The sequence below is a fragment of the Xiphophorus couchianus genome, chromosome 23 (assembly GCF_001444195.1).
Source record: "Xiphophorus couchianus chromosome 23, X_couchianus-1.0, whole genome shotgun sequence".
Taxonomy (NCBI): Eukaryota; Metazoa; Chordata; class Actinopteri; order Cyprinodontiformes; family Poeciliidae; genus Xiphophorus; species Xiphophorus couchianus.
The window spans coordinates 19654988-19681295 of NC_040250.1; the positions used below are offsets into that span (position 1 = coordinate 19654988).

At 39.0% G+C, this 26308-nt stretch overlaps 1 protein-coding gene across 2 annotated transcripts in view; it reads right to left on the bottom strand.

Moving 5' to 3' along the window:
• Nucleotides 1-8903: 8903 nt before the first annotated feature.
• Nucleotides 8904-26308, bottom strand: part of nlgn3a (neuroligin 3a) — a 174124-nt gene continuing 156719 nt past the window's right edge. For both annotated transcript variants that reach the window (XM_028009159.1, XM_028009161.1), the window contains one exon: nt 8904-12493. In XM_028009159.1, the coding sequence (XP_027864960.1) occupies nt 11638-12493 (856 nt within the window). In that variant the 3' untranslated portion in view covers nt 8904-11637. The remainder of the gene's footprint in view (nt 12494-26308) is intronic.

Genomic DNA, 26308 nt, shown 5'->3' on the forward strand with positions numbered 1-26308 from the left:
CTTTAGTCTCTGAATCTTTCAGAGTCTTATATCTTCATGAATATATTCATATGTCAGACAGAGTTGTGGCACTAGTATGTAAACAGCAAGGAATAACAATACTATTACAGACTAAATGCTACAATGGTTGCAAAAACTCCTGTGCAATCCTACCTTTAAAAACCCCCAATAATTATAATAACACAGTTGCTAATTTGCTTTCTCTCCATGGTTTCAATCTGACTGGGTAAAATATGGGTAATCAGTATCCAGCTCACTTTGGCACAGGGAGTTGCTCAGGATCCAACTACCAATCATCTGTTAAAAAAAATCTTTGCTGCAAAGAGAGGATTTTTACTCTTTCCCATTTATTTTACTAACTTGGGTTTTTACTTGGCTAGAAAGAAAACAAGAAACAACAGAACAAGAAAAATAGGCATAATTTATGTCTGTAAATGTGCTTTTTTTTTTTTTTTTAAGTGAAACCGAGATCTAAAATGTGAAAGAAAAACAAAAATCCTGTCTCAGATGATGAGCATGTTGATAGAAACAATAATGATACTTCATTTGCAACATACACTTCTTATCAGCGCAATTGCCAGAATGAGGATGCAGAATTTTTTGAGAAAATGAAACCTTATGATGGAATTATTTGTGATTTGTTCTATATCCCTTTTTATTGAATTGTAATTCACAACAGACACTGAACAAACATCAGACTATATGGCATATTGGTTACACTATTGTAAATTCCAGCTTTGTGTGCAGTTTCCTCAAACACAGGGCTACAAAGCTAATGCAAAGTTGTATGAGGCGCTTAACCAGCATTTAATTTGTGGCATTACCACAATGAGGAGTGGTTCAATACAAAATTGGAGAAATCTGTAAGTTTGATTGGCTGAGCCTAAAAGCAGTAAGAGATAACTTAGGTATCAGTAAACACCCCAAAGTTTAATTAAAAAGAAAAGGCTGAATCTGTAGCATCAGACTGTAACTATTTTAACACAAAAATCAAGCAATGAAGATTATTGTTCGCATGCCAAACCCTTTACATCCTACATTAACATTTGTTGCAATATAAAATATTTTAATTTATATTTTAATTTATAAACTGTGAAATCAAATTCAATGTTACAGAGGACCATCCACCGACGTAACCCATAAAATTTACTTCTGTTGTTTCTGTTTTCTTTTGGGCTAATAATTGCACTACCATAAGATATGAGAGAAAGTCAGAAAAGTAGTCAGAGAATAATTTCCTTGCATAACTGAAGCAGCATAAAATTACAGCAGAATAAAAAAAAGCATGAATTTCCCAAGCAGAAAAAAAAAATTAAAATCAAGGACCCACCATGACCGTCTGTTTGGTGATCATTATTGGTAGTTGTGGGAGACAACACAGCAAGATATATTGTTGGCATCTGAAACCTGGCCGTTCCAGTCCACACTTCTTTATTCATAAGAGCTGCTTCCATACATTTTTCATTGCAGAATCATCCTGAAATAAGTGATGTGCTTTATAACAACTTGCTGCAGCGGACGAAAACACTCCTAAACACTGCAAAAGAACAACTGTGAGTAAAAACATTGCTAAAGACAAACTGTTTTACTTTGAGGATTTCGGGCATAATAAGCATTGCACCTGTCTGACATAAACCAGGATCCTCTTGTAAGAGATTTTTAATCTCAATGGGACTTTTCTGGTGAAATAAAGGTAAAATAAAAAAGTTGAGTTTTGTACAAACACGTAAATCAACTTTTGAATATTAATTTCATGGCCAGAACCATCTCTGCTGCTATTATGAGTAAGTTTAAGTCACCTAGAGAGTTCTGTAATAATGACAAAACATAATTTTGTCAATAAAAACAAGCCTTTCTCTCTGCTAAAAGTCTCTATATATATCAGCGTCTGTTCAAGAAATGTCCTCAGTGGCCGTTAGCGCAGGAGGAACTCCCGGTTTCAGAGGAACATATTTTTATCGTTTGTTTGGATATTTCTTGCTTCGCTTACGTAAATCCAAATCCCAACATATAGTCGAGTAATTTCCTGTTATTTTCTCTGGCCGCTGTCCCATTGTATGGAAGAGGAAACCAGCACAATTATTTTCAAAGGAGTTCATTCCCAAGGAATGTGAGTCATCCAGTCTTCTGGACTTCAAATGAGCCATTACGTCATTGCTGACTGGGGTATTACTCGATTCCACTTCATCCTTCCTCTTTCAGCTCAGTTTACTTGAAATCATAACCAAAACTGAAGGAAAAAAGAGAAAATGCCTAAGAACTTCAATATAGTAGTTTTATTTATTTATTTTTAAAATGGGGAAAAGCATAAGGCTTTATCCCTAATTTATACATCAAATGAGGAAACAGAAAGGGGGGTTAAAGGCTCTGAGATGTGGATATGTGAATGGAAGTGACAGTGAGCATAGTTTTAGCAAATGCCATGAGCTACCCAGAGGGCCAGAAACAGAAAGTGTTGAAAAGAAGCAAGCTGGGAAGCTGTCAGTCACACAGGGGGGTCTCAGGGCATCTTTACAGCTGTGAAAATACTCGGAGCATGTAAGAATTATAGGAGAGAGGTTGGAAACAGCCTTTGTGTTGTCGCTATGGTTTGCTTGTTCTAATATGTAAAGCTTTCTTTTCTATATGGATTAATTTATGCATGTCAATCTTCTACAACTTTACCATGAAACTGGATTCTTTGTAAAGTAATGTGATGTTAGGGCCTGTTTTTTTTTTTTTTTTTTTTTTTTTGCAGTCAGGACCTTTTCATTTTTGCAACAGTGAATTCTACTTTAACCAAAAAAGTGTTAAAGGAGAACACCTGGCCTTCATTTGGTGACCTTATTTAAGGACATTTGAGCTTCAGCAAATCAAAAAAAATCCAGCTCTGAACATCCCAGTGAATGTTTTGCTGAGGCCAAGTTAAAGCCCAGACTCAAATAATTGAGATGGTATGGCATTACCTTAAACATGCTGTTCAATAACCCTAATAAATTGAAACAATTCTGCACATAATATTAGACTCTGTTCTCTGTCACATGTTATGTTTAGCTTGTAAATGCTGTCTTGGAGAGCTTTCTTGAGAATGAGAACATGAAACTGCGTTTTATGTTGACTTTAGCTATCATTGACTGATTTGAAAGTTAGTTTAATGATCTGAAAATATGTACAGCCAATACAGCCAGTCTTCTAAAGAGAAGGAATGGCTTAGACATTAAAAGCTTTTTGCATTTTTATTAGGTCAACTGTCTGTTATAAACCTAGCCATATCTGGCTCTGGGAAAGAGAATGTACCATAAATATATCACGCAACTTAAAATGTTTAAAATGAGCTAAGCAGGGTTAACATTTAGATCTTTACTGGAAAAATGTGGTTTATTGCCTCAGAGGGTAAAAGAGGCTTAACTTCAAAGGCTGTTTTCCATTCTTTATGAGAAAAAAAGTTCCTTTTTTCTAAATGAAGCTCCGATATTTAAGTTAAATCCTTGACGTATTTGATCTGAAAGATGTGTGAAATGCCTGGTAGCTTGGATTAGCACACCAGATCATATTGGTGTCGCTGCAAGTATTTGTAATGCAATCTAAAAGATAAAAAAACAATTTTTTTGACATCCTCTGTAGTCTCTAAAGGAGCTGCATGCGCTACCAGGTTCTGACACTAAAGGTCCACTGACGCAACCCTCCTACGTCGTCGGCAACAGACATCTGAGAGAGGCATTAGTGGACTGCCATCTGATGGTGAACTCCAGCTGATGCAACTGAAAGATAGTGATGGGCTTTTGGCTCGGCTGACAAGGAGCGACTTTGCAAAAATACCCACGGTTAGACCACGTAATGCTGTGAACGAAAAACGGAATTTGATCCTGGAGATTTTGAATGCTACTATGAAATGTCTTTTCCCGTCCTGCTCCCAGAATTGGAACAGACAGTAAGAAAAATCAGCCATCAATCAGCATTTCATACTGCCTGCATATTCCACGGATGAGACTGGAGATAAAACACGTTTGTTGCCTGCTGTCTTTACTTCCCTAACGCACCAGCAGCATGCAGGCTTTAGTCTCGGCAGCCTCGGTGGAATCTTGAGGCCATCTATCTTATAGAGGGCAGATCATTATGTAGTCGACAAGCAGCTTTAGGCCCAGGGCAGGTGGGAATGCTTGTATGAGATGAACTATGGTGACTACTCCTGTTTATTGGACTTCTGTAAAAGCCAAACTGGCCTCTTTTTACTGCTCAACTGCACAATACATTTGGTCTTTTTCCATTTTTGCAATACTGCCTCAGTTTGTTGCACCCAAAGCTGCAATTAAACCATGTCATGAAAGGTTTTTGCTTTACTTTCATGAAGTATCTATATTTTACCTGTTTAAAGACCACAAGAAAATACAAAGATTTAACCCTTCTAGCAAGTTCTAGTGTACTCCAGTGTCCAAAAACCTGCAAAAGCTAAATCTTTTAGAGAGCCTCTTGGTGACAGGACAGATGTGAACCATTAAAAAAATGGATCACCAATTGCACGTTACTGGTGTTTGTTTTTTTTTGTCAATTTTATCGCAATAGGATTACATTGCATTTGGCAGTAAGAAAATTAGTTTCAGGTAGTAAAAAAAAGCACAGAATTTCCATTTAAATGAGGGAAATTGTTGATGTAATAAAAACAATAACGCACAGAAAATTACACTGGCCCCTACATTTGAAATGTTTCATTTCAAATAATCTGAAACCAACATTTCACTGAATATTATATAGAAACACTTTCAGGAAAGCAGGTGTTTAGGCCTAGCTCTGGAAAAAGCGTACGCACTTATTCACTTACATTCATTCAAGCATCTATAGAGAATGGTTTCTAAGAATGGTGGTGAAAATTTGCACTAAATAAATGTTATCTCTATGGAGTCAAATAGGACTGACATACAGAACTCTGCAGTGTAGATCACTAAGGCCTTCTCTCAACCAAAGCTCACTTATGACAGGACGGAGTTCAAAAGCCGGCATTGGCGATGGCATAGGGTGCATTAGTGAACGCAGAATGAGAAGCTTGCACATCTGTGGAGGCACAATTAATCCTAAATGATATATTCAGGTTTTAGAGCAGCATATGCTGCCACCCAGATTAAGTGTTTTTCAGGGAAGACCTTATTTGTTTCTGCAGGACAAAGAAAAATGAAGGTGTTTGTTTTGCAACAGCCCTGAAAGAATCCAGATGCTAAACTCATTGACCTGAAGGTTATGTTTATTTCCTATATATGTCTGCAGATTGCAGCGATGTCCAAAAATATTTGATAAAATGCTTGCATTTGAATAAAACTGGAATATGCTATACCTTACACAAGTATTAATACGTTTGAACCATTTCATATGTTGTCACATTATAACCTTATAACCTTAATGAGTTTTGTGAGGATGGTTTTACAGTTGACCAACAAAAAGTCCTGCTTAGCAAGAATGATGTTGCTATCACCATGTTTTCACCATTCCTATGCCGTTTTCTGCCAAAGGTTGGAAAGAATTACAGGCCTACAATAGGTTTTAGATGTTTATTAGAAGTCTAAATGCAGACTTGTGATAGCTAAGACAGAGCAATATGAATAAAAACAAGAAATCAGCCCCAGTCTGTCTCAAATTCACAACTCTTTGATCACCAGTCCTGTGATTTCCTAATTGATCTGACAGGAAAACAAACAATGTGTGTCCTATCTTTGTGTTTTCAATTCTTGCTGCACAACTCATATTTTACCTTTCTATAAGTGTATTAGAGCAATGTCTAAATGAGGTCTACTTATAGCTCTAAAGTTAAAATTAGTGCTATTTCTCACTGGGCAGGCAACTACATTTAAAACAAACAGGCAATCGTTTAGTAACTTGCTTTTTAATGATGGCTGTTTATTAACCTCTTAGTCCACAGAGATATGTTAACTCAAGATAATGAAACTAAATTAGCGAGAAGTTTGCATTTAGGGAACTAAGAAAGTTTAAATTAAAGGAAGATGCTCCTGTTTGCTTGAGACAGAAACAGATCTGGAAAAAAAAACAAGCTGAATTTTCTATCGAGAAGATTTAGAAAATGAAAATGAAGGCGAATGAGACACTAAAGGAAAACGATGAAGGCAAGGGAGAGAAAAGGTGAGAGGAAACATAGTTAACAACACGTTCTCTGCAGTCAAAATAAAATTCTCAGTAACTTCACACATACACTCAGCAAGAAACCCACAGCCACACCTGCAGTTCTGTCCCAGCGGGTGCCACTGTGTAATTTGGCACATCCATTTCCTAGAATGCGTTTGTCTTCGCCGCTGTCGGGGCAGTCACAAACCCCATCGGGGTATTCCGAGCTCATTCGTGAGTGATGTCACTTCGTGGACGCACACTCAATGAACTGCAAACAGATGTTGACTGCTCGGAAATGAGTCCTGCCCGTTTTCCTCCTGTCGGTGGGTCATATCACCTGACGTTTGGGCTGATTCAGTTCAACATCCCGGTGTCATTAAAGAACGAGTCGGACCTCATCTCGTCTTGCTGGAGTTTTCATAGTGTTTCCCCAGTGGTTTTGTGTAATTATGTGGCTCTTCTTAGGGAAATGTATCCAAAACTTTGCCCCAGATGCCATCGTGTGTACCCCTGCCAGCACTCTGTTGCATTTGCCCTGCTTTAAAGCTAGATTGGAAATATCATGGCAACCTTCCATATGTTTTTTTTTATTTGTTTGAAAGTTCTCTCTAACATCCACTGCCCAATTTTAACCGCATTCACTGTTTTGTTTCACATTTTATGGTAACTTACTCTCAAAAATCCATTATTTCATTGAGATTTCACATGATATGCCAGCAGAAAGTTAATAGTAAGGGAACCGAAAACAGAATCTTCAAAATTGTTTGGAAATCAAAATCTAAAAAAACGTGGCGTATGTTTGCACTTGGTCCAAAATTAAAAGGGATATGGAAGAAAAAAAAAACAAAACAACCAAACAAACAAACAAAAAAAAAGCAATTTGCTCTATTAGCCACATAGTAAACAAGAGCAGAAGTTTCTGCACATACAGCTCTGGAAAAAATAGACCACTTAAAATCACGAGTGTCTCTGATTTTACTCTTTATAGTTATATGATTGAATAAAATGAATATTGTTCTTTTATTCTATGAGCTACTGACATGTCTCTGAAATTCCAAGCAAAAACTTAGTAGCTATTTATTTGGAGAAAATGAGAAATGGTCAAAATAACAAAAAAAGATGCAGTGTTTTCAGACCTCAAAAAGCGCAAAGAAAACAAGTTCACAGTCATTTAGAAACAGCAATACTAATGTTTTAACTCAGGAAGAGTTCAGAAATCAATATTTGGTGGAAAACCATTAGGTTTTCAGTGCATTGGGCTCTTTATTTCTTTTCCAGAGCTGCAACATGGTACCTAACACTGGCAATCTCTGTTAGTGCTTTTCTTCCGTTGGGACAGAAACACTGCTCAAATTTAGTGGAAAACAGGACCATGGTCCCAAACAGAAAGTCAGAGCAACTTCGTTAAGATCAAAGCATATTAACATGTTCAATCTAATTTATAATTGGCAACAGTAATTCAGTGGTAAAGTGGTATGAAAATTTTGCAAGAATGTATGTCTGTGTGTGCTTGAATCAGTCGACGTTAACCTACTCCCACATCTAAAGAGTCCACTTTATTTCACATTCTGTGTTGTAAAATGTTCATTCATAAAAATGAGTGCAGAAATAAAAGCTGACAGGAGGCACAATGAACGGTACCCTGACTGTAAAAATTTCTGGAGCTTTCACCCAGAGTTAGTAAGTCTCATCAGCAGATTGTCTGCACCTATCACATAATCAATCAGTAATGACTAAGATTATAAATGGCAGCTTGTTAGTGATTCACAAATCCTTAAAGCATGGTGCTAAAAAGCAGCTTACATTTGGAGCTTTGTTTATGGCCACCTGCCCATGAAACACCAGTTAAAACTAAAGTTAATAAAACCTGAAATGAGCTGAAGTGTGGTGCAATGTTTGATGGAACTGTAGAAACGGGTGTTTAAATGAGTTACTTTCCTGGATCATTCCATCAAAAAGAAAAATGAAATAAAAAAAACTAAGAAGAGAAAAGATCATGAAAAATTGATCCATCATAATATTTCTAAACAATAATCTAAAGATATAAATTGTGTGTTGTTGTAAAAGAATCTTGCATCTTTAATTTATGTGCCTGTAATAAATGTAAGCCCTGGGGCCATAAATATAATTATAAAAACAGGCAGTTAGTATAAATGTAGGGTGACCTACATTGCCCTCTACAGGTTTTGGTAATGATGTGACCTATCTAAGAGGTGGATATATTTTCTGATGGAGCCAGCATAGTGTCACACTAATCCATTTACAGTGGCCATGTTCAAGATGCTCTTGCTGTATTATTTCCTCTTCCTCTTTTTCTTATCAACTGATATTTTTTCTACATGTGAATTTCTGGGTTGGGCATTTTGACAGCTAGATGAAAGCTGCTAAGTTGGCACATGTGACTAAATAATTTGCAATAAATGTACATCCGAGTCCAACTGATCATTTTTGGTTTTTAGTGTTGTGAAGTCGGATGCTAATGCAACCTCTTGTCCTCTCTGTTTTAATATGAACTATTGATGATTTGGCTTGTGGCGTAGTAGTTCCACAGTTGTACAATATTTCAGCTATACTTATTTTGTAGTAATTTTAAAGGGTTAAAAAAAATCATAACAATTTAACACCTTCTGCCCCTCTAAAAAAAATTAATGCACAAGAATTAAACAATGATTTTATCCCTTTCTGTTGGAGATTGTACCACTGCATTAAAAGAGGAATTCATTTTCACATGGTTAACACATCTTTGCCAGGACTGCCAATGCATGTGCAGAGTGCTGTATTTCAATAAAACACAACATTGTTGAATGCTGAGGTATTGAAAAGTCTTTATTTTATTTAAACTGTTTGGGTTTAAATCTATGGCAGGATTGTTGTAATTAGATTGCTTGTATACTTCATGGAGATTTTCGTAAATGATCCTGTACATAAAAGTAGGTTTTCTCATTTTGTACGATGGCGCAAATCAGGAAGTGAACTTGATATAAGGCAAAATGAGCAAAACTACGATGAGTCATATCAATATCCAAATGATTTTCCTCAAATAGACACCCCCTTTCTTTCTTCCTCTCTGCTACCGGCAACATCACTGATGAGCTGACCAGACTGCACTTCTCGCTCGGCTGCGTTCCCAATCATTAAATACCAAGGGGAGCCGTAATGGCCTACTTCATAAATATGTTGAGTTCTATGGTACCAAAACTCCAAAGTTGATCTAGCATTACTGGTCGGGTAGCATTACCGCACTTCGTAGAGAATTGGGGTTGCACGGAGACACCAAATGAAAATTGTCAGTTTTGTTCGTAGAATCAATAACTCTAGTTTTCTCCACGAGATTAACATATAATAGGATGCCGTGTGAGTGCATCAAGGCAATCTTTTTACAATCTCCCACTGCTGCAGCACTACTTTGCATGAATTACAGTAAAATCTGGAGTCATGCACACAGATAGGCCCCAAGCTGTTAGCCTGTGTTTTTAGTTGCCAAGGTTTCAGCAAGAAAAAGGGAGAGAGGGAGAAGGAGCAGCAGAGAGGAAGAAGGGAGGCAAAAAGAAAGTCCTTTCGGGGGGAGCCCTGCAGTTGCCACAAAGATAGCTCCTTAACTCATTAAAAATGGAAATAATAAGTCACAAAAAGAAAGGAAGTATGATCAAGAAAGGAAAAAGTTTAGTGAAACTTTATATTTTTAATTTTTTACAGTTTAATTTGGCACATGGCACAATCAGCATGTATGCATCTGGTATACATAAATAAATATTAAATATTTTATACATAAATATACATATAGAGCTCTTACAAAGACACCTTGAATGTTTTGGGGCTTGGTATGTTTCAAATGGCAACAACTTTACACGGGAGTTCTTTACGCTGAGCCGTTTCAGTCTAAATTGTATTTTAATAGTTTCGTAAACGGGGATGATATCTCCATAGAAGCCCTATACATATATGTATGTATGCCCATATTTATATATATATTCAAAGAAATACAAGTGTGCACTGATGTAGGTTTAGTCAGTGCAAACAGGCCTCTGTCTGCTGTTGTAGAGGAACTCTTACAAAGTCGATGGAATCATGTCTGTTAGTTCAGTTGATTCTTTAGCTATTTTTTTCTCTCTTAGACATAAAATAATATATTTATTTTGTATTCATTAAGCAAAAATTAGACATATAGAACTTTTAAAACAACAAAAGTGCTATGTTGCGAAGACAGACACCCAGAGATGCAGCAGAAAACTCTACTGGTGTTGAACCAAAATGAGAAAGTACTCATTTCCTACACTTCCCAGAACCCCCAGTCCCTCCCCACACCTACAGTAAGATGCAAAACAAACAGAACAGTAAAATAAAACTGGTGCACGAACACACACTCTGTCTCTCTCTCGCTCTCTCTCACACACACACGCATGTATACAAACACACACACCCTAAGAACTCTTGCATTTGCAAGTTACAACATCATTTCTCTTTCTTTATCACAACCTCATGAACACTCTTACACCCTGCAAATACAAAATCATTTTCACATGCATTTCAAACACACCACACAGCAGCATTTGCACGTGCACACCTTGTGACCATAAAATTAGATAGCTCAACAGATAAAATTGGCTGTAAAAGATGCACTTTTTTTTTCTTTAAAACAATCACAGTAACGTAGTATTCATCTCCGCCTTCTCATGTCTTGGCAAGAACAGTCTCACACAAATCATTTCTAGTTTAAAAAAGGATAACACTGTCTGTGTGGCTGTTGTGTTGGTATGCACCAGAGAAGTAAACCAAAAAGTAACCACAACAACAACAACAACAAAAAAACCAAAAAAAAAACAAAAAAAAAGAGTTGCCCAAAATGGGTTTTAAAATCTCTACATCTGCATATCCTCTAGATTCCCATCCTGGATTCAGTCTCTCATCTCTGAGTCTTATCTTGCTTTGTAACACACTCCGCGCTGAATTGTCTCAGGGAGGAGAAGTAATGACAGAAAAGAAAGAGCTCAGTAAGGCATTGAAACGTAAAAAGAAAACAAAGAAGCAATTAAAAATATTCGCAAATATTGACGCGGAGGCCGTCATTCTAGATGTCTCCTGCAGGAGGAAGGGATGGGAAAATAAAAAGCACTTCTCTTTGATTTTTTTTTTTGTTCTTCTGATTTCAAGAAAAAAAGTGTTGATATCTCCTCAGTCTGCTTAAAAAGGCTTTTAAAATGATTAATTTTAGAAAAAAAAACAAAAAAAACACTGCAGAAAGACCACCTCCTCCTCTTTCTGGAGAAGGAAAGCAGTTTGATTTTGGCAGCTCTGCACAACTTGACATCCACAGAGAGCTCTCAGCTGCTCTCGTCATAGTAAAAGTCTAGTTAAATCTCTGCACGTTTTAATCCCACTCCTGCCCTTCCCCACCCCTGCCCCCACGCAGCCCTTCCCCTGCCTGTGATATTTATAAAACACAATCCTCTCCTCAATTCATTCATCCTCCTGCTCCTCCTCCGCCAACCCACCACCACTTCCTTCTCTCCCGCCTGCGCCGGCCGCCCCCACCCGGCCTCCTTAAAGCTATACCCGGGTGGTAGAGTGGGAGTGCGGCAGGCCGGTGGAGTTGAAGCCAGTTGTGAAGGTGTTGTATGGGTGGAGGTTGGGCATGCCCACCAGGGAGTTGGGGATCATAGTGATGGTGTTGGGCGTCATGAGGGGGATGTCGTCTGGGGAGCGGCGCAGTGTGAGCGTGTAGTCGGGCAACGAGGCCAGGCGCAGCGCCCCTTCATTGCTGTTCCCCGCCTCGCACTCATGGTGCGTCTGGTTCATCTGCAAGGACATGATCTCGTCCTCGGGCGCGTGGTGACCAATGTCGTTGGAGGTGGTCTGGCGCTGCGGGCTGGGCTGCCCATGGCCGGAGTCCTGCCGCCGCTTGTCCTTGCGGTAATAGAGGGCTGCGAAAGCCAGGACATTGAGGAACAGCAGCGAGGCTCCCACCGCAATGGTGACGCTGAGCTCTGTGGAATAGTCCCTCGGGTTGTCGACCACAAGAGGCCCCGTCTCCTCGTCCTCGTTCCAAGATTCCTTATCCTCGCTGTTGTAGGCAGGCGACATGGGGGGGCGCTTGGTATTGAAGGGCCAGTTTTTTCCATTGGGCCTCTTGGTGGACACGCTTTTCGGTGTGGTCTCTGGGGGTGGCACTTTGGTGGTCGTAGAGGTGTAATGGAACAGTTCATGGAGGTTGTAGAGATGGGGCACTAAGTGTTTCCAGAAGGCCACTTTGGTGGCCCGGTAGTGGTCACGCACACGCGGCTTCAGGCCAATATGCAGATAGAGCTGGTCCTGGGGATTGTACTTGGACCAGGCTACCTCTTCGAAACGGTTAGCCTTGGTGTGGATGAACTTGGTGTCTTGGGGAACTGGTTTGTTGGGGTCCCTGGAGACAAGAAAGAGATGAAGCACACAGAAAAATTAGATTCTGACTGTGGATTTAAATATTAATGATATTCAGGGCTAGAGGGACAAAATGCAAATAATAATTTTAAAAAAGCATATCACTATGAACCAGAGCCTATATTTTGACAAATCTATAGGCTTTGCCATAATTGTGGCAACAAGTGGAGAACTTTCTAAACTAAAAAGCGAAAACCTGCATCAACGAAATGCAGTTAAGATCTCGTCCAGGTGTCTTTGCTGCAGGAGGAATTGACACCAATATCATTTCCAAACTTTCTTCCCCTTCTGTCTCTCTCCTTTCAGCTACCTCTTTGCAGACCTATTATGCCTGCATGTCTCATCTCCCATCTCTTTTTCCTCCCAGATGTTGATCTTATTTCAATTCTGAGGCAGCCCAGCCTTTAAAAGCAGGCCAGAGGCTTTTAAAAGTAAATGCATATGAATAAGTCAGCAGGCTTTACGGCGCGCGTCAGGAGGCATTTTGTTGTGGATAATCCAATGCTGGTGGAGCCTCTCTGCTAATTGCTCACGGAAGACATTGCAGTGTATACTGGCATCCAGTGCACTGATGTAAGGTAGACCATATTAATCAAGACACCAAAGGGAAGTGTGCAGTCATGCTTGTGTGCGTGCGTGTGTGCGTGTGCGTTTTAGCATGCATGCATGTGTGTGTGCGCGTTTTAGCATGCGTGTGTGTGTGGGTGCGTTTTAGCATGCGTGTGTGGGTGTGTGTGCGTTTTAGCATGCGTGTGTGTGTATGGATAGTTCTAGAGGAGGATGCAGTACTTCATTTGATCCACAGGGTTCACTGTTTCGCCTTTCACTTTTCAACATGTTGCGTCAAACAGCAAACTACTTCAATTACAGTGAAGCTATTGATTTATCGAATGAATTAACATATAGCAAACTCCAACAATCACACAGCTCTTTGTTGGCGTACAATGTCAGGATTGGGACCTCGGCAGCGCTGCATATTGCTTTTGCTGCGGATTAAATTGCTTTCTGTGGAGGAGCGTGAATCATAGCTGAATGGCCTTGAAAAACACAATGCCCAGCTGCTTGAGGAATGAAAAGCAAGAATCTGCCATTTTTTAAAATGTTATAAAATATTCCTTAATGGTTTGGTGTGCAACGTTGATGGTAACCAAAGTTAAAATTTTGTTAGGGATTTTGGGATATGGTTACTTTTTTCCTCTTTTTTTTTTATTTGGATCAGGTTGGAAAAACCTCCAAATATAGCTAAGAGAATTAGAAGACATGCCCGAAGAATTCACCCTCCATCCTCTCTCCTGTTTGTTTCTCTGCTGTCAATTTTTATTTTTCAGGTCAGTGCTTCTGGGAGAGGGAGAGAGAGAGGCAAAGCAAATTGAGATGGCTGGAGCTGGATTCCTGGACCTGGGCTGGTGTCAGCAGAGCAGCCCGTAAATAACCTCTTTTATTAGGACCGTAATGATCCCCAATGAATATTGACAGCCAGACTATGATGACTTTGTAGCTGAATATCAGTAATTAAGTTTCAAAGGAGCGTGAGGTGGAGGTAAGGTCATATTGATCTCCCTAAGCGCAACATGCCAGGGAACAGGATGTCAATGGAGCAGCTTGAGATGAGGTTGTCTGCAGCCTGAGCGCCTCATGAATTCTTACATCAGTGTCGCTTCCCTCCCCCTCGTTCTCACACAAATACGACGGCAGTAATGGAGGTCAGAGCTACCGCCATTGATGGGATTTCTGTACTTTCCATAATATGGCAAACCCGTTTTCATCTAGAGAGTAAATTAGCCGGTTTGTTAAATAAAATCTGAAAATTTCTTGCAAAAGGTACTTGGAAAGATTTCGCAATACTGTACAATCATTGAATGCAGGCAGTAAGCGTGTAGTGGTGCAGTGGAGTTAAAAAAGCTCTCTGGTGGCTGGCTGACTAGTTCACTGCAAGTGAAGATGAATAATTTAGGCAACACAAAGAAATCAATGTGGCATCTTTAGTTAATTTGATTTGCCGCATTAGAGAACAACTGGCTGCCTTATCTAATTACACACACATATGCTTGGGTAATTGTTGCAATGTCAATAGTAAACAGGGTACATTCCTTTAAATGATTTCTCCAATTGCTGCTCAATGTGGGGGGTTTGAGGTCCTATCTGAATTTTGGGTTTTACGACTGACTGCTTTGAGACCTCTGCGGTTACCCTGCTCTTTGTGTATGTGGGCTTTCAGCGATGTAGTCAGATTTGTTAGAATTTTACTCAAAGACTGCTTAGTTCTGAACTAGTTCTGAACTTCCTTAATAAAGAGAGGAAAAAAGCAATGATTATATGTAAAACCCCTCAACACTGAGCAGAACACTGATCAGAGAAGCAGCCAAAAGACTAATGGTGACACTGGAGGAGCTGCAAACATCCACAGCTTATGTGGGAGAATCTTATGTTTGGACAACTATGAGTCAATCATTTTACAGTTTGCAAAATGGAAAAGACAAAAGTCACATTTTAAAACAAAATCATAAGAAATCCAGTCTGCAGTTTGCCACAAACCATGCAGCGGACACAACAAACACATGGAAGAAGGTGTTATGGCCAGCTTGGACCAAACTTTGTTTCTGCCTACATACAAAACTCTGAGTATGGTGGGAACCAAAACTGCAAATCATTATAAACACATCATCCCCACTGAGAATCATGGGCAGGAGGAAGTCATGAAATATGGTGAGAGAATTTGGGAAGATAGATGGAGCTAAATATAGAGTAACACTGGTAGAAAGACTGCTAGAGCCTTGACACTGGAGTGGAAAACCACACCCTGAGGTACGATGGAATAGTGTTGGATTAAAGCATATTTATGTGTTAAAATGGCCCAGTTAGGTTACAATTAGTTGTCTGCAGCAATATATAACTTAGACATATTTCAAAACACCTGCAATTGTATTTGCAGTAGAAACAGAGCATTTTCCACATTTAGATTTCTAAAAATGTTAAAGCATCTACATGTGTTGGTTTATCAACTTAAATCCCTATGAAATCCTTAGTTGTAAAGTTATAAAACGAGAAAAGTTCCAAGGCATGAAAACTTCTGCAATGGTCTGCACCTTCTCATATACTCTGCTCCACCATAACAAGGTAACCTACAGCCTAATATTGTGTAAGCCCCACTTGTATCTTCAATTAATCTCTGAGCTGACTTGGATATCGCCTGCTGTGGGATGTATTGTGACATCTTGGCACAAGGCAGTTGTTGGGTAATTGTTGCAATGTCAATAGTAAACAGGGCACATTTCTTTCCCTGATTAGGTTTACGCCACAGATTCTTCTTCTAGTCCTAGTTTTTTAGAGATATATTTTTTTAATTCACTGGCAAATTAATTTAATGTGATTAGGGAAATAGTGTGTACAAAAGTGCCAACTATGCTTTTCATTAGCATGTAAGGAAGCAACACTTTATATAATACCTGTTATACAATACAGAGCACTGGCCTTTTTTGTGGTCACTTTCTCAGAAATGTGGTTTCATCTAAAACTTAAAACAATAACTTAAAACAATAACCTAAAACAATAAATAATGACAAAAAAGTAAAAATCTATAGAAGCAGGTGCAATTAATAATAAATACAAAAAAAAGTTTTAAATACTAACCATTTTGTCAAAAGGCTAAATCCCTAGATTTAATAAGAAAAGATAATTACACATCTAGGCACTTATTTTGAGCCACAGGCATAAAAAGTGATTTTAAAATATCTCAAAATGGTAAAAACATCCTGAATCACACTGGGTTAGGTTCATTCATCTCATGAGCATGAATCACTTCACCAGGACCATGTTATCGTCACATCTCTTAGCTTCCAAACACAACAGTAAACATGAGATAAAACTCTTAAAAAAAACATCACTGCACATGATGTTAAGCTCCGGAGCAAACAGTTGCTTTGAATGCGACATGAAGTGATGTCTGCAGTCCTGTTGGGCTTTGAGAGCTTCCTGGCATTAGCTGACAGCATGCTTCTGGTTAGACCTCCCTCCTAATCTGGATGCTCAGCTGGACTCTCTGGCAGAGGACAGGGATTAACACATCCATAAAAGCAAGTGATTTAATAGCCTCTAAGACTTCCTGTTATGTGTTCATATGGCGATGGTGCTGTAAACCTCAAACCCCGCTTTCCCTTCAAACATCACTGACTTGCTGACCCCTGTCCAACCTTGGCCTGCCATGTCTGTGTAAGTCCCACCATGTGTTTGTATTTGTGATTGACGGGCTGTTTTTGAATGTGTGCACCTGCCGTTGTGTTTGCACTGTGGTCTCACTACACAATGATATATTGACCTCTTCAAAAGTTCAGAACTTGAACTCAGGACATCAGGTTTCAGTTTTACACACCAGTTGATGGTGAATCACAGCTCTCCAAGCTGATATGAAAAAAAAACAAAAACATTTTGTAGTGTAAGGATTAAGACACGACTCTTGGCTTTACCTACAGAGGACGTGGTAGATGGGACTTGAGCTCATTACCTATTCTAAGCCCTATCTGCAAGCACTGATGTAAAAGGTAGATAAGGGGAAGAATGAATATCATTTTCTTTCTTTTTCATTTCCCATGTACCTCCTTCCCCTTTTCATCCTGATGTAATTTGAAGCGCTTCAATGATCATAGACCTAGCCATCACCAAATCTGAAAAGACACGTTTAGGTGCCCTAAGGCTAAAGACGAGAATCTATTTTCCCTGCACTCAAGGTCTGCGAATCCAGAGCGGGGTATAGCTTCTTTATATAAAACAAAACATACACATTAACTTGGCAGCACTGATTTTGATAAGAGGGAAATTATGCAAACATTTAGTGTTGTTGTTATTGTTGTTACTCTTGTGTGACAAATTTAGCCCCTGCAGTTGTTTATCTACTTCCCAGGTAAGACAAAGGAAGAGGCTAATTTTAATTTACATTCCACCACGGGGTTGTGAAGCGCCTTTTTATTCCTGCATTCTGTGTGCATTTCAGAGAAGAGCAACTGTCCCGATCCTGCTTGTAGACCTTGTCTGAGCGCTGCGTCAGGGAACGGCTTCAGTACCTAGCAGGTGAATCATCGGGCTGTGCTCTTTTCCCCTTCATGCGGCTGCACACCGCGGCAGAGGGCTGAGTGATGCGTGGTTCATATTTAATGGCAGCCTTCAGTTCAGCAGGGTAAGTGATGCAGGGTGAGGTGCTGTGACTTTGGCTTATGTGGAAGTGTTAGAGGACACCACTCTTTTATTGTGGACTCTATCGATTTGTTTGATCAGCTGTGTACAGACAAAGAAAGCACCCCTACTTGCACAATTTGTCTCTTTTTAATCTACTGTTTTTCAAAAACTGTATTTATCCAAATTAATGCACTAAGATCTGCTTCCTGTTTGTCTCCCATCCCTGCCAACCTTCTCTTATTACATTCAGCACACAGTGTGGACTTCGATCAATAGCATGCCGGTGCCTTAACAAGCCACACCACTTCCTTACCTTCTGTAATGCAAATCAGGATATTGGCTACAAATCTCCCATCAAGTGAGTGCGTATTTAATGGAGTAGGTAGGTGGCTGCTGGGGGCTGTGCTATTCTCAATGCAATGCCTTCACATGCTGTTGGTACAAGTTGGCCACAAAGAATGACTGAAAAGAATGGGGCATAATCCGGTGAAAGGAGGGAAGGAAGGAAGGAGGTCAGTGACAAGTGACATAACTTTTGGAGCAAAGAAAAACGCCTGTAGCCTTCTGTGAATGAGGTCAGACGGGAGATGCAACTGATGTTTGAGCATTGCCTGTCCTGCAAGGAGAGTGTGCTCAATAGAAAGACATTTTTTAAAGACATTTTTTAAAATAAAGCCATGAGAAGTCACATTCAAATTTGGCACTGGGTATGTAGAGGGTACAGAAAATTTGCATAAGTTTCTCTGGTCAATTGAGATCAAAATGAACCTTTCTGGACTTAATAATAAGTGCTACATAATGCCACTGTGAAATATGGTAGTAGCAGAAGCGTACTATGGGGTCTTCAGCAGGAAATTTGAGGAACTTAATTTAAGAAAATGCTGACTCCAAAATACTTGAAACAGGAGCAACGTTTCTTTTTACAGGAGGACATCAACACTAACCAGCCAGACCTACAATAAAATGGTTTGGAGGCATAATGCCTGAGAACACTAATGACTAAGAAGAATGACGGATAATCCAGAGAAAGAAGGAGAATGAATGAAGGAGGTTATGATGAGTAATAGAACATCTGAACTTTAGGACTAAGTGCAAAAAGCCTGCAGCTATCCTTGAACAGAAGTTAGTCAGGAGAAGCAGATGACAGAGCAGTCTTTCTCAACTAGGGTGTCTGGACACTAAAGTGGGTCAAGGGTCTTTGACTGCAAAAAATATCACATTCCTTACAGTAGGTGGCGATAATGCCCTATAATGCTAATTGAAACCCATTGTTTCAAGTGACAGAAGATGTCACACAAAGTTTGTTTACGTGTGCCATTAACCATGGCACACGCAAGTACAACGTTGGCTACAACAGAGACTATTTTTCTGATGATTAGTGAATGTGTGACCCTATTGGAATCAACACAGAAATGATCAAATGGCCAATAAAAGAGGAGTCAGGAGGTGGGACTATTATGTGATCCTGACATGGAATTTCGCAGAGGTAAGTCTCTCTCAGTTCTGGTGCTGCACTGAGATGAGTGAGCATCCTTTTCGCCCACTGAAGTAGCAAACACCTCCTACTATTTAGCACCTGACCCTGTAAGTGTGTCCTTTCAGCACTGGTTCAGCTGCAACAAAAACACATGAGCAGACTGGACAGTTTACAGAACTTCAGAGGGGCATTGTCTACCGTAACTCCAATATTTTGAGGATCTTATCAGGAGCAAATGACATGCTCATTTCTCCCATTAATTTACACCCATCCAGATTTGTGATGGGTGTGTCACACCTGAAGCTAAATTTAAGGCTGCTTAAGTATTTTCAAAGCAATATTTTTTAGTATTTAGCTCAAGAAACTAGAAGAAAACAAAATGTTATAAGCTTCAATGAACTTCTTCATTCTCTTATTTCAGTTTGCAAATAAAAGCTTCAGGAGATCAGTTCATTTAAAAATTTCTGCAGTGCTGTCGGATAAATTTAGGTAATTTAAGTATTTAGGAAATATTTGCTTTTTATTTTATGTATTCTGTCGGAAAGAAGGAACAGAGTTTTATGTAAGATGTTGTTCCTGATTGCTCTGCTGATCAGCCTCATGAAAGAGTAAAGTTGCTGCAAATCCTAGAGGAAAATGTGCTCCATTGACAAATGGAAGAAAATAAATCAGGACATTATGGAAAAGTAGCATTAAAGAAAGCCATACAATTTCAAACGGTGAAAGAAGGTATCCTCATAATATGATACAAAAGTGAACCCATCTGGCCTTCATAACTAACTGACACGCCATAGCCATGATGAAGCATGGCAGTGTTATCGTCATGCTGTGGGAATGTTTTTCTTAAGCAGACACAAGCTGGTCAGAGTTGATGGGAAGATGAATGGAGCTAAACCACCACAACTGGAAAGAGAGACTGAGGAATAATCCAGAGGAAGATAGAGAAGGAGGAAGCAATGAATCAGAATATTTAGGGCAAAGACAAAATACCTGTGACTGCTTGTGAGTGAGCTTAGATATGGGTTACAGCTGATGTGCAAACATTGCTAATCCTAAAAAAAAGTATATTTGATTGATAAGTGGGATGAAAACAAAGGAGAAATGAACTTGCGGCATTGTAAATCATAGTGTAGGCTGTTCATACATACTGTTAGTACTTTTGTTTAGTTGGCAGTCATTGTCACTAAACCAATCAATACTGCATATTTTATTCCATGTTGTGAATGTAATACATGACCAGATTTCTTTTGTGTGGGATAATGAGAGAGAGAGGGACGGTGGAGCAGAAAAGGAGACGAAGAAGAAAACTGAAAACATGACAGCGCTCTGCTCTTTAACTACCTAGCGAAGCCCTCTGCACAGTATGTGGCACAGCTCACATGGAAAGCAGAGAAAATGAGCACCAGTAGACCAATGTAAAAAGAAAAAAAAGAAGATAGACCAACACATTTACAACACTAATGATATCTAATGATTGATGTCTGCTGGCTTTTTCATCAGTGGTTTCTTTCCAAAGAGTTCAGATGGTGTTTTTTTGCAGTAATTTGCTTGCACTTGTGTCTGAAAAGCAAAAAACAGAAGAAAAAAAAGACACATTCCTCAGGAAAAGTTTCCCTATCAACAAAGTAAGCCCAGCTGTGTGCTTCTGTACTAAAACAAAAAATACTCCGGTCAGGACAAGCAACTTGAAGCCGAATAAATCCACCTAACCCTCAGGAAAGGACAGTCTAACAGTTTAAACGTTTACGTGGCCTCACTAAGAAGATTTGACAGTGTGCACTCTTTGTGTGCTTTTATGCTTCACTGACACAGAGGGGGAAAAAGGCACGGGGAAGGGATTTGCCCTGTAAAAATGACACATGAAAGCCAGGGACAGGAAGAGCTTTGGGGGGCGGGAGATTCGCTGCTATGATACACTCTGTTGACATGCAGCCCAAATGTCTCAACATCGTGTTGCACATGTTCCTACAGCTGATTTAGAGGCAGGGACAGGAAGTACAATCTGGGTCAGTTCACTGCAAACATCTGGAAGGGCAGAAAGAGATACTTTACAGATATAGGCAAGATGGTTGCTGGGCCAGGCGAAGAAGCCAAGGGGAATTCAGCTGGGTCTTAATTAAAAATATGTCCTCCAGAGCCAAATTGGATTGGGTGGTGTTGGAGCAGAGATCTATATCCCTCAGTGTGGTCTAAATGAGGGGAATAAACTTCAAAATGTTAGGAAAAAGTTTCACGCCCCACTGTAAGAGTCGAAGGTAGATCCCACTCCATGAGATATGGGAATTTTAAAGCAGAAGGTTTTTAATGCAAATTCTAGACTCTTTACCATCCGAGTGCCTAATTGTGGTTTGCATTTTTTCTTTCTGTCTGGAATGATGCCAAGATGACACATCGTGGGTTATGTCCGTGCCGTAGCATGCTTGGGCTGGGTCTAAAAAAGGTGAGTTTGTCTTGCTTTGTTCCAAGGAAATCCATACAAATGAAATTAGGTTTGTAGTTAAAAAAAGTAATGATAGGACTCATTGAAGAATAGTGGGTGTTTGAAATGTCTAAAATATGGATTAATTTTTTCTGATAGAAGCAGTTTTAACCGAATGACAACATTAGCTGGATGGGCAGTAACCTCACTATAGCCCTGCACTGTCTCCTGCTAATTGGGGATTGGTCGCTGAGATAACTGCTTCAGGAAATAAATCCGAACATCCCCTTTAGAGACATTCTCATGGCCCCATGACCTGAAAAGCCTCCAAAGACAGGCGCCAAGGAGACAACCTGACCCAATTTAACCAAAATCACCTAATCTGACTCCTTTCAATGACAGGGAATAGCAGCTCTAGTTTAATAACTCCTTATCCTGCATCAAAGTCTGAGCTGGAGATAACTCATTTTCAGCTGCCTCATTCTTTTGGGAATGATCCAAATCTCAAGAGCGTAGGTGAAGGTCAAAATGTAGATGAAGCAGTAAGGCGAAACTCTGGCACTTTGACATTGCTGCAGGTGACCCGATTCACATTCCACTAGATGAGAGTCATGGCATCAGTTTTAGAGGAGTTTTCTCTCATTCTTACTACTTTGCACTCGGCTGTTAACCGCTCCAACGCAAGCTGGTGGTTATGGGTTAAAAACACCCACAGAACCACATTATCTGCACATCTCGTAAAAGCAAAGATGAGACCCAGAGGTTCTCAATCAAGTGGCTGACTCACTCTGAACTTGGGTAGGGCAACAAAACTGGATTCAGACTGAACATCATCCTCAATCTGGCCCAGGCAGCAATTTATCATCAGTATCTTATGACCATAGGTTGAGGTTCAATGGAGTGGTAAACCAATAGCTTAGTTTTATTGCTTGGTTCTTCCTGCAGCACAACAAATGCAGGCAGTGCACGCATCAATACATACAAGGCTCCAATCAACTTATCCATCTCCTGCTCCACCCTAGCATCACTTGTAAACAAGACACCATGGTACTTGACCTTTGACCTCGGACCTGGAGTGAGCAGTTCAGCTTTCTTTAATCGAAGGCCTCTGAGTCAGCAAGCTTGAAGCTTAAAACTTTTATTATTTAGATTAATCAAAAGTTACTTACAACTAAAAAAAAAACAGTTTCAAAAGAACATAAATTATGCATTAAATTTGTATCTATGAAGATATATGCGATGTGAAATGATGACTGCCAGGCAGTTTTTGATTTGACGGACCTTCGTCCTCCCTTCAGAAGAAAAAGCAGCCTGTATCGGTCCATATCGATACAAGTCTTTGCAGCTCCAGCTTCTTGCTGCAAGAAGACTGAATGTAAATGCCCTCTAATTGGACAGCAGACGATATAGAGACAGATAAAACACAGAACAAGATTTCAGTCAGCATCCCATTCAGGATGGGATCAATACCTATCTGGTAACAGGGATTGTCAAATTAAATTTAAGTTGTTAGAAATGATTACTAGTAGTCAGATGAAATGGCTCGGCTCTGTGATGGGTGGGGGTGAAATTAGGCATGGTGGGGAGTGAGTCACCCAAGGCATGGGCGATCGACTAAGACTGAAGGGATCAATACAGCACAAAGCTTTGATATTCCTTCATGATAGGTCTTTGTGTTTTTTGGGGCTACAGCACACTAGAGCAAAGACAAAAACCTATTCCAAACACACACATACAGTATATATCCAGTCACACACACATACAATATAAACCGAGGTGTACAGAAGGCCACTGACTATTCAGGCAAACTCAACCAAAATACTCAGCCAAGCACGTACAGCAAAACACAGACTCAGCAGGAACTTTTAATCTTCTTCAGCTTCAATATGTCTCATGTCTTCAGACTGAGACCCAGGACGTCTGGGTAAAATCACCTCTGAACGACCCTCCCCTCCCTCTCTCTGTTAAAAAAAATCATTTTCTGTGCCATTCTATCTATTTAGAGCTGCGTTTCCCCAGCTGCCTCTTTTCTTCAGCAATGACAATTTTGTAGCATAGCTGAGATGGGATTTCTATCTGTTACTTTCTATTAATAGCTTTAGAAGTTTGTAATTGTGTCATCACTGGTTTTATTAATTTCTAGGAGCAGCTGCCAGAATGCAGCAATCTGTGGCAAATTGTTAGCACTGTTTGAAGAAAGTCACCCAATCCCTGTCCAGTCTAATGAGAAAATCATTTCTCTGTTAGTTATTGGCCAATTTGAGCTTTTGTTGTTAACTTAACCTCCCAACATGGGGCCCTTAGTGATTATTAGTCCTTACAATTTATTTATGATGCTTTGGTTGAAAAGCATCATAATCTGGATACCTAAAATAAACAGGTATTGTAAAATAATGCTGTTTAACATCATAACTGTTACTGCTGCCAATTAAAATATTTCAATGAGCTGCAAGCAACAGGCAAACAAACAACTCAGGTATTGACCTCCAGTAACAGTCTACTCTTTTTTTATTTCATGTTGTCAACAGATGTTTAGGAGATGGTTCCTATATCTCATAAAACAGCAATTAAAGCCCTAAAAGAAGTTTAATTGTGCACAATTGTTAGCTATTGTCTATTCTGTATCCTTTCTCTACATGATAAGAAAATGCATAAAAGTCGCAATAGCTTTTCAATCAGCTAATAAACAAACAAACAAACAAAAAAACAGGCCAAAGTTATGTTTGAGATTCCCAAACTAGATCATATTTATCATTTTTCTTCCAAAATACAACAATTACTGAACATTTAAAGATGCTGATTTTATCCAGAATCAATTTTCCATCTCCCTGGGTGTATTTCATTAGTATATACATATTTTTCAATTAAACCCACACTGAGCAAGAACAGCATGACTTACAGGTACGGAATAGCTTTATTATAATTACATGGGAAAATAAGAGCTGCATTATGAGCTAAAGGGCTCTGATTACTCCCATTAAAATCTTAAAATAAGATGCTAATGTTGCTTCTAGGGAAAATATTTTTTCTATTTTGCTTTTGTTTGCATTATCTGTTATTAACATTATTTGTCAATTATCAAACTGTTATCAAACTAGAAATGACAGCAATTTTCATCAGATCTGATCCACATAGAATGTTCCATGAATGTTATTTATACATATACTTAGATATCTAAAAAATAAGTACGTATAAAATATCACAACAGTCAGAGCTAATTAAATTTAGAATAACAAAATTAGGCTTACTGATAAATATGAGTGCAATGGTAAATGCATTTGAACGAAAGACTTGTTGTACGGGTCTTTGCGTTTGGACAAATTCTTGTACTGAATATTGCATAAGACCCATTGACATGCAAAAACATTGATGTGCAGAACTAAACACTCCACAAGCAGCTTAGAAAGTGTAGCTAATTAAGGAAAACAAGAGCAAAAAGAGTAGAGACAAAAAAAACATAATCTAAAAGTACACTTCTGTTAGGTTATAGCAAGTAATATTGTGACCTCCACCAGATAATTGACACATATTCATTCTGCGTATCTCCAGAAACAGTCTCAAAAACATTGTTGTGGAAAATGCTTTTTTATGAACCTATAAACCGACATCACGTTTGCATTGGATGGTAACCTATTAAAGAAATCAAAAATTATTTACACAAGTAATTAAGTCAGGAGGCGATGCACCTCTAATGTTTGTTTATGTTTATGCTTTTGCATGTGGTAGGCTCTTCTATCCAACAAATGAGGATATAAAAACGCAATGAACATTAAAGGTAAACTACTCAGAATGAAACCCACTAGTCAGGTTCTGTCATTTCTATCAGCATAGAAACAGAGTGGAGGCATAGAAGAAAATTTATGGGGTGTAAATGGTAGGTGCTATGTAGGATGTTCTTCCCATGTGAAACTTCTACTGAAATGTAAGGAAGTAAAGCAGCATACTAAAACTATTGTAGCAGTTTATTTAACTTCTGTTTTATTGATGTTTATTTTACACGGCCTAACTTTTCTTTTAGGCAGTTACTCTGAAGCAAGCGAAATACTTAACCGTTTTTATATCAGTAAGAGTCCAAGACAGGAAGATCATTGGTAGCGCACAGCTTTCTACCTCTATTTCCTGTGTAAATATAAATAACCACCCAGGCAAACCTGTCCATGGTTTACCGGTACATAAAATAGCATTTTCTTTAAGTGCTGTGGCATTTTTGAGACTAGTGTTTTAAAATGATACAAGTCCTCTTTGTGCTTGAACTCTGTTCAATTACCCATGAGCTTCAGCTTCTAGGGCAAACCAGCCTTAATATATATATTAACTGAAGATGTTTGTAGAGTTTTATACTCCAACTGATACATTATAACCATTTAACAGAATCTCACTTCAAAAATGAAAGACAGATGGACTGAACAAAGCTTTGGCTTGGCACTTCTCAACAGTTCTCAGATATGTTCACAGTGTTTGTGTTACACACCAAGTAGTAGTCATATTGAATTAAGTATTGACATTCTTTTGCGTATACCTACCAGCAACTCCTGAAGGAAGACTGTTAATTTCTTAAATATATGTGGCTTTGAAACCAATGTTCTGGAAAACCATAAACAATAACTACCGTTTGCTTTTAAAAATCTGCACTTTAAAGTATATGGCATTCCTTAATTCGCTAATGTTATTCAAATCCTCTTATAGCAGCTGACTTGTCTCACTGCTGTGTTGTCTGTATCTTACTGCAATAT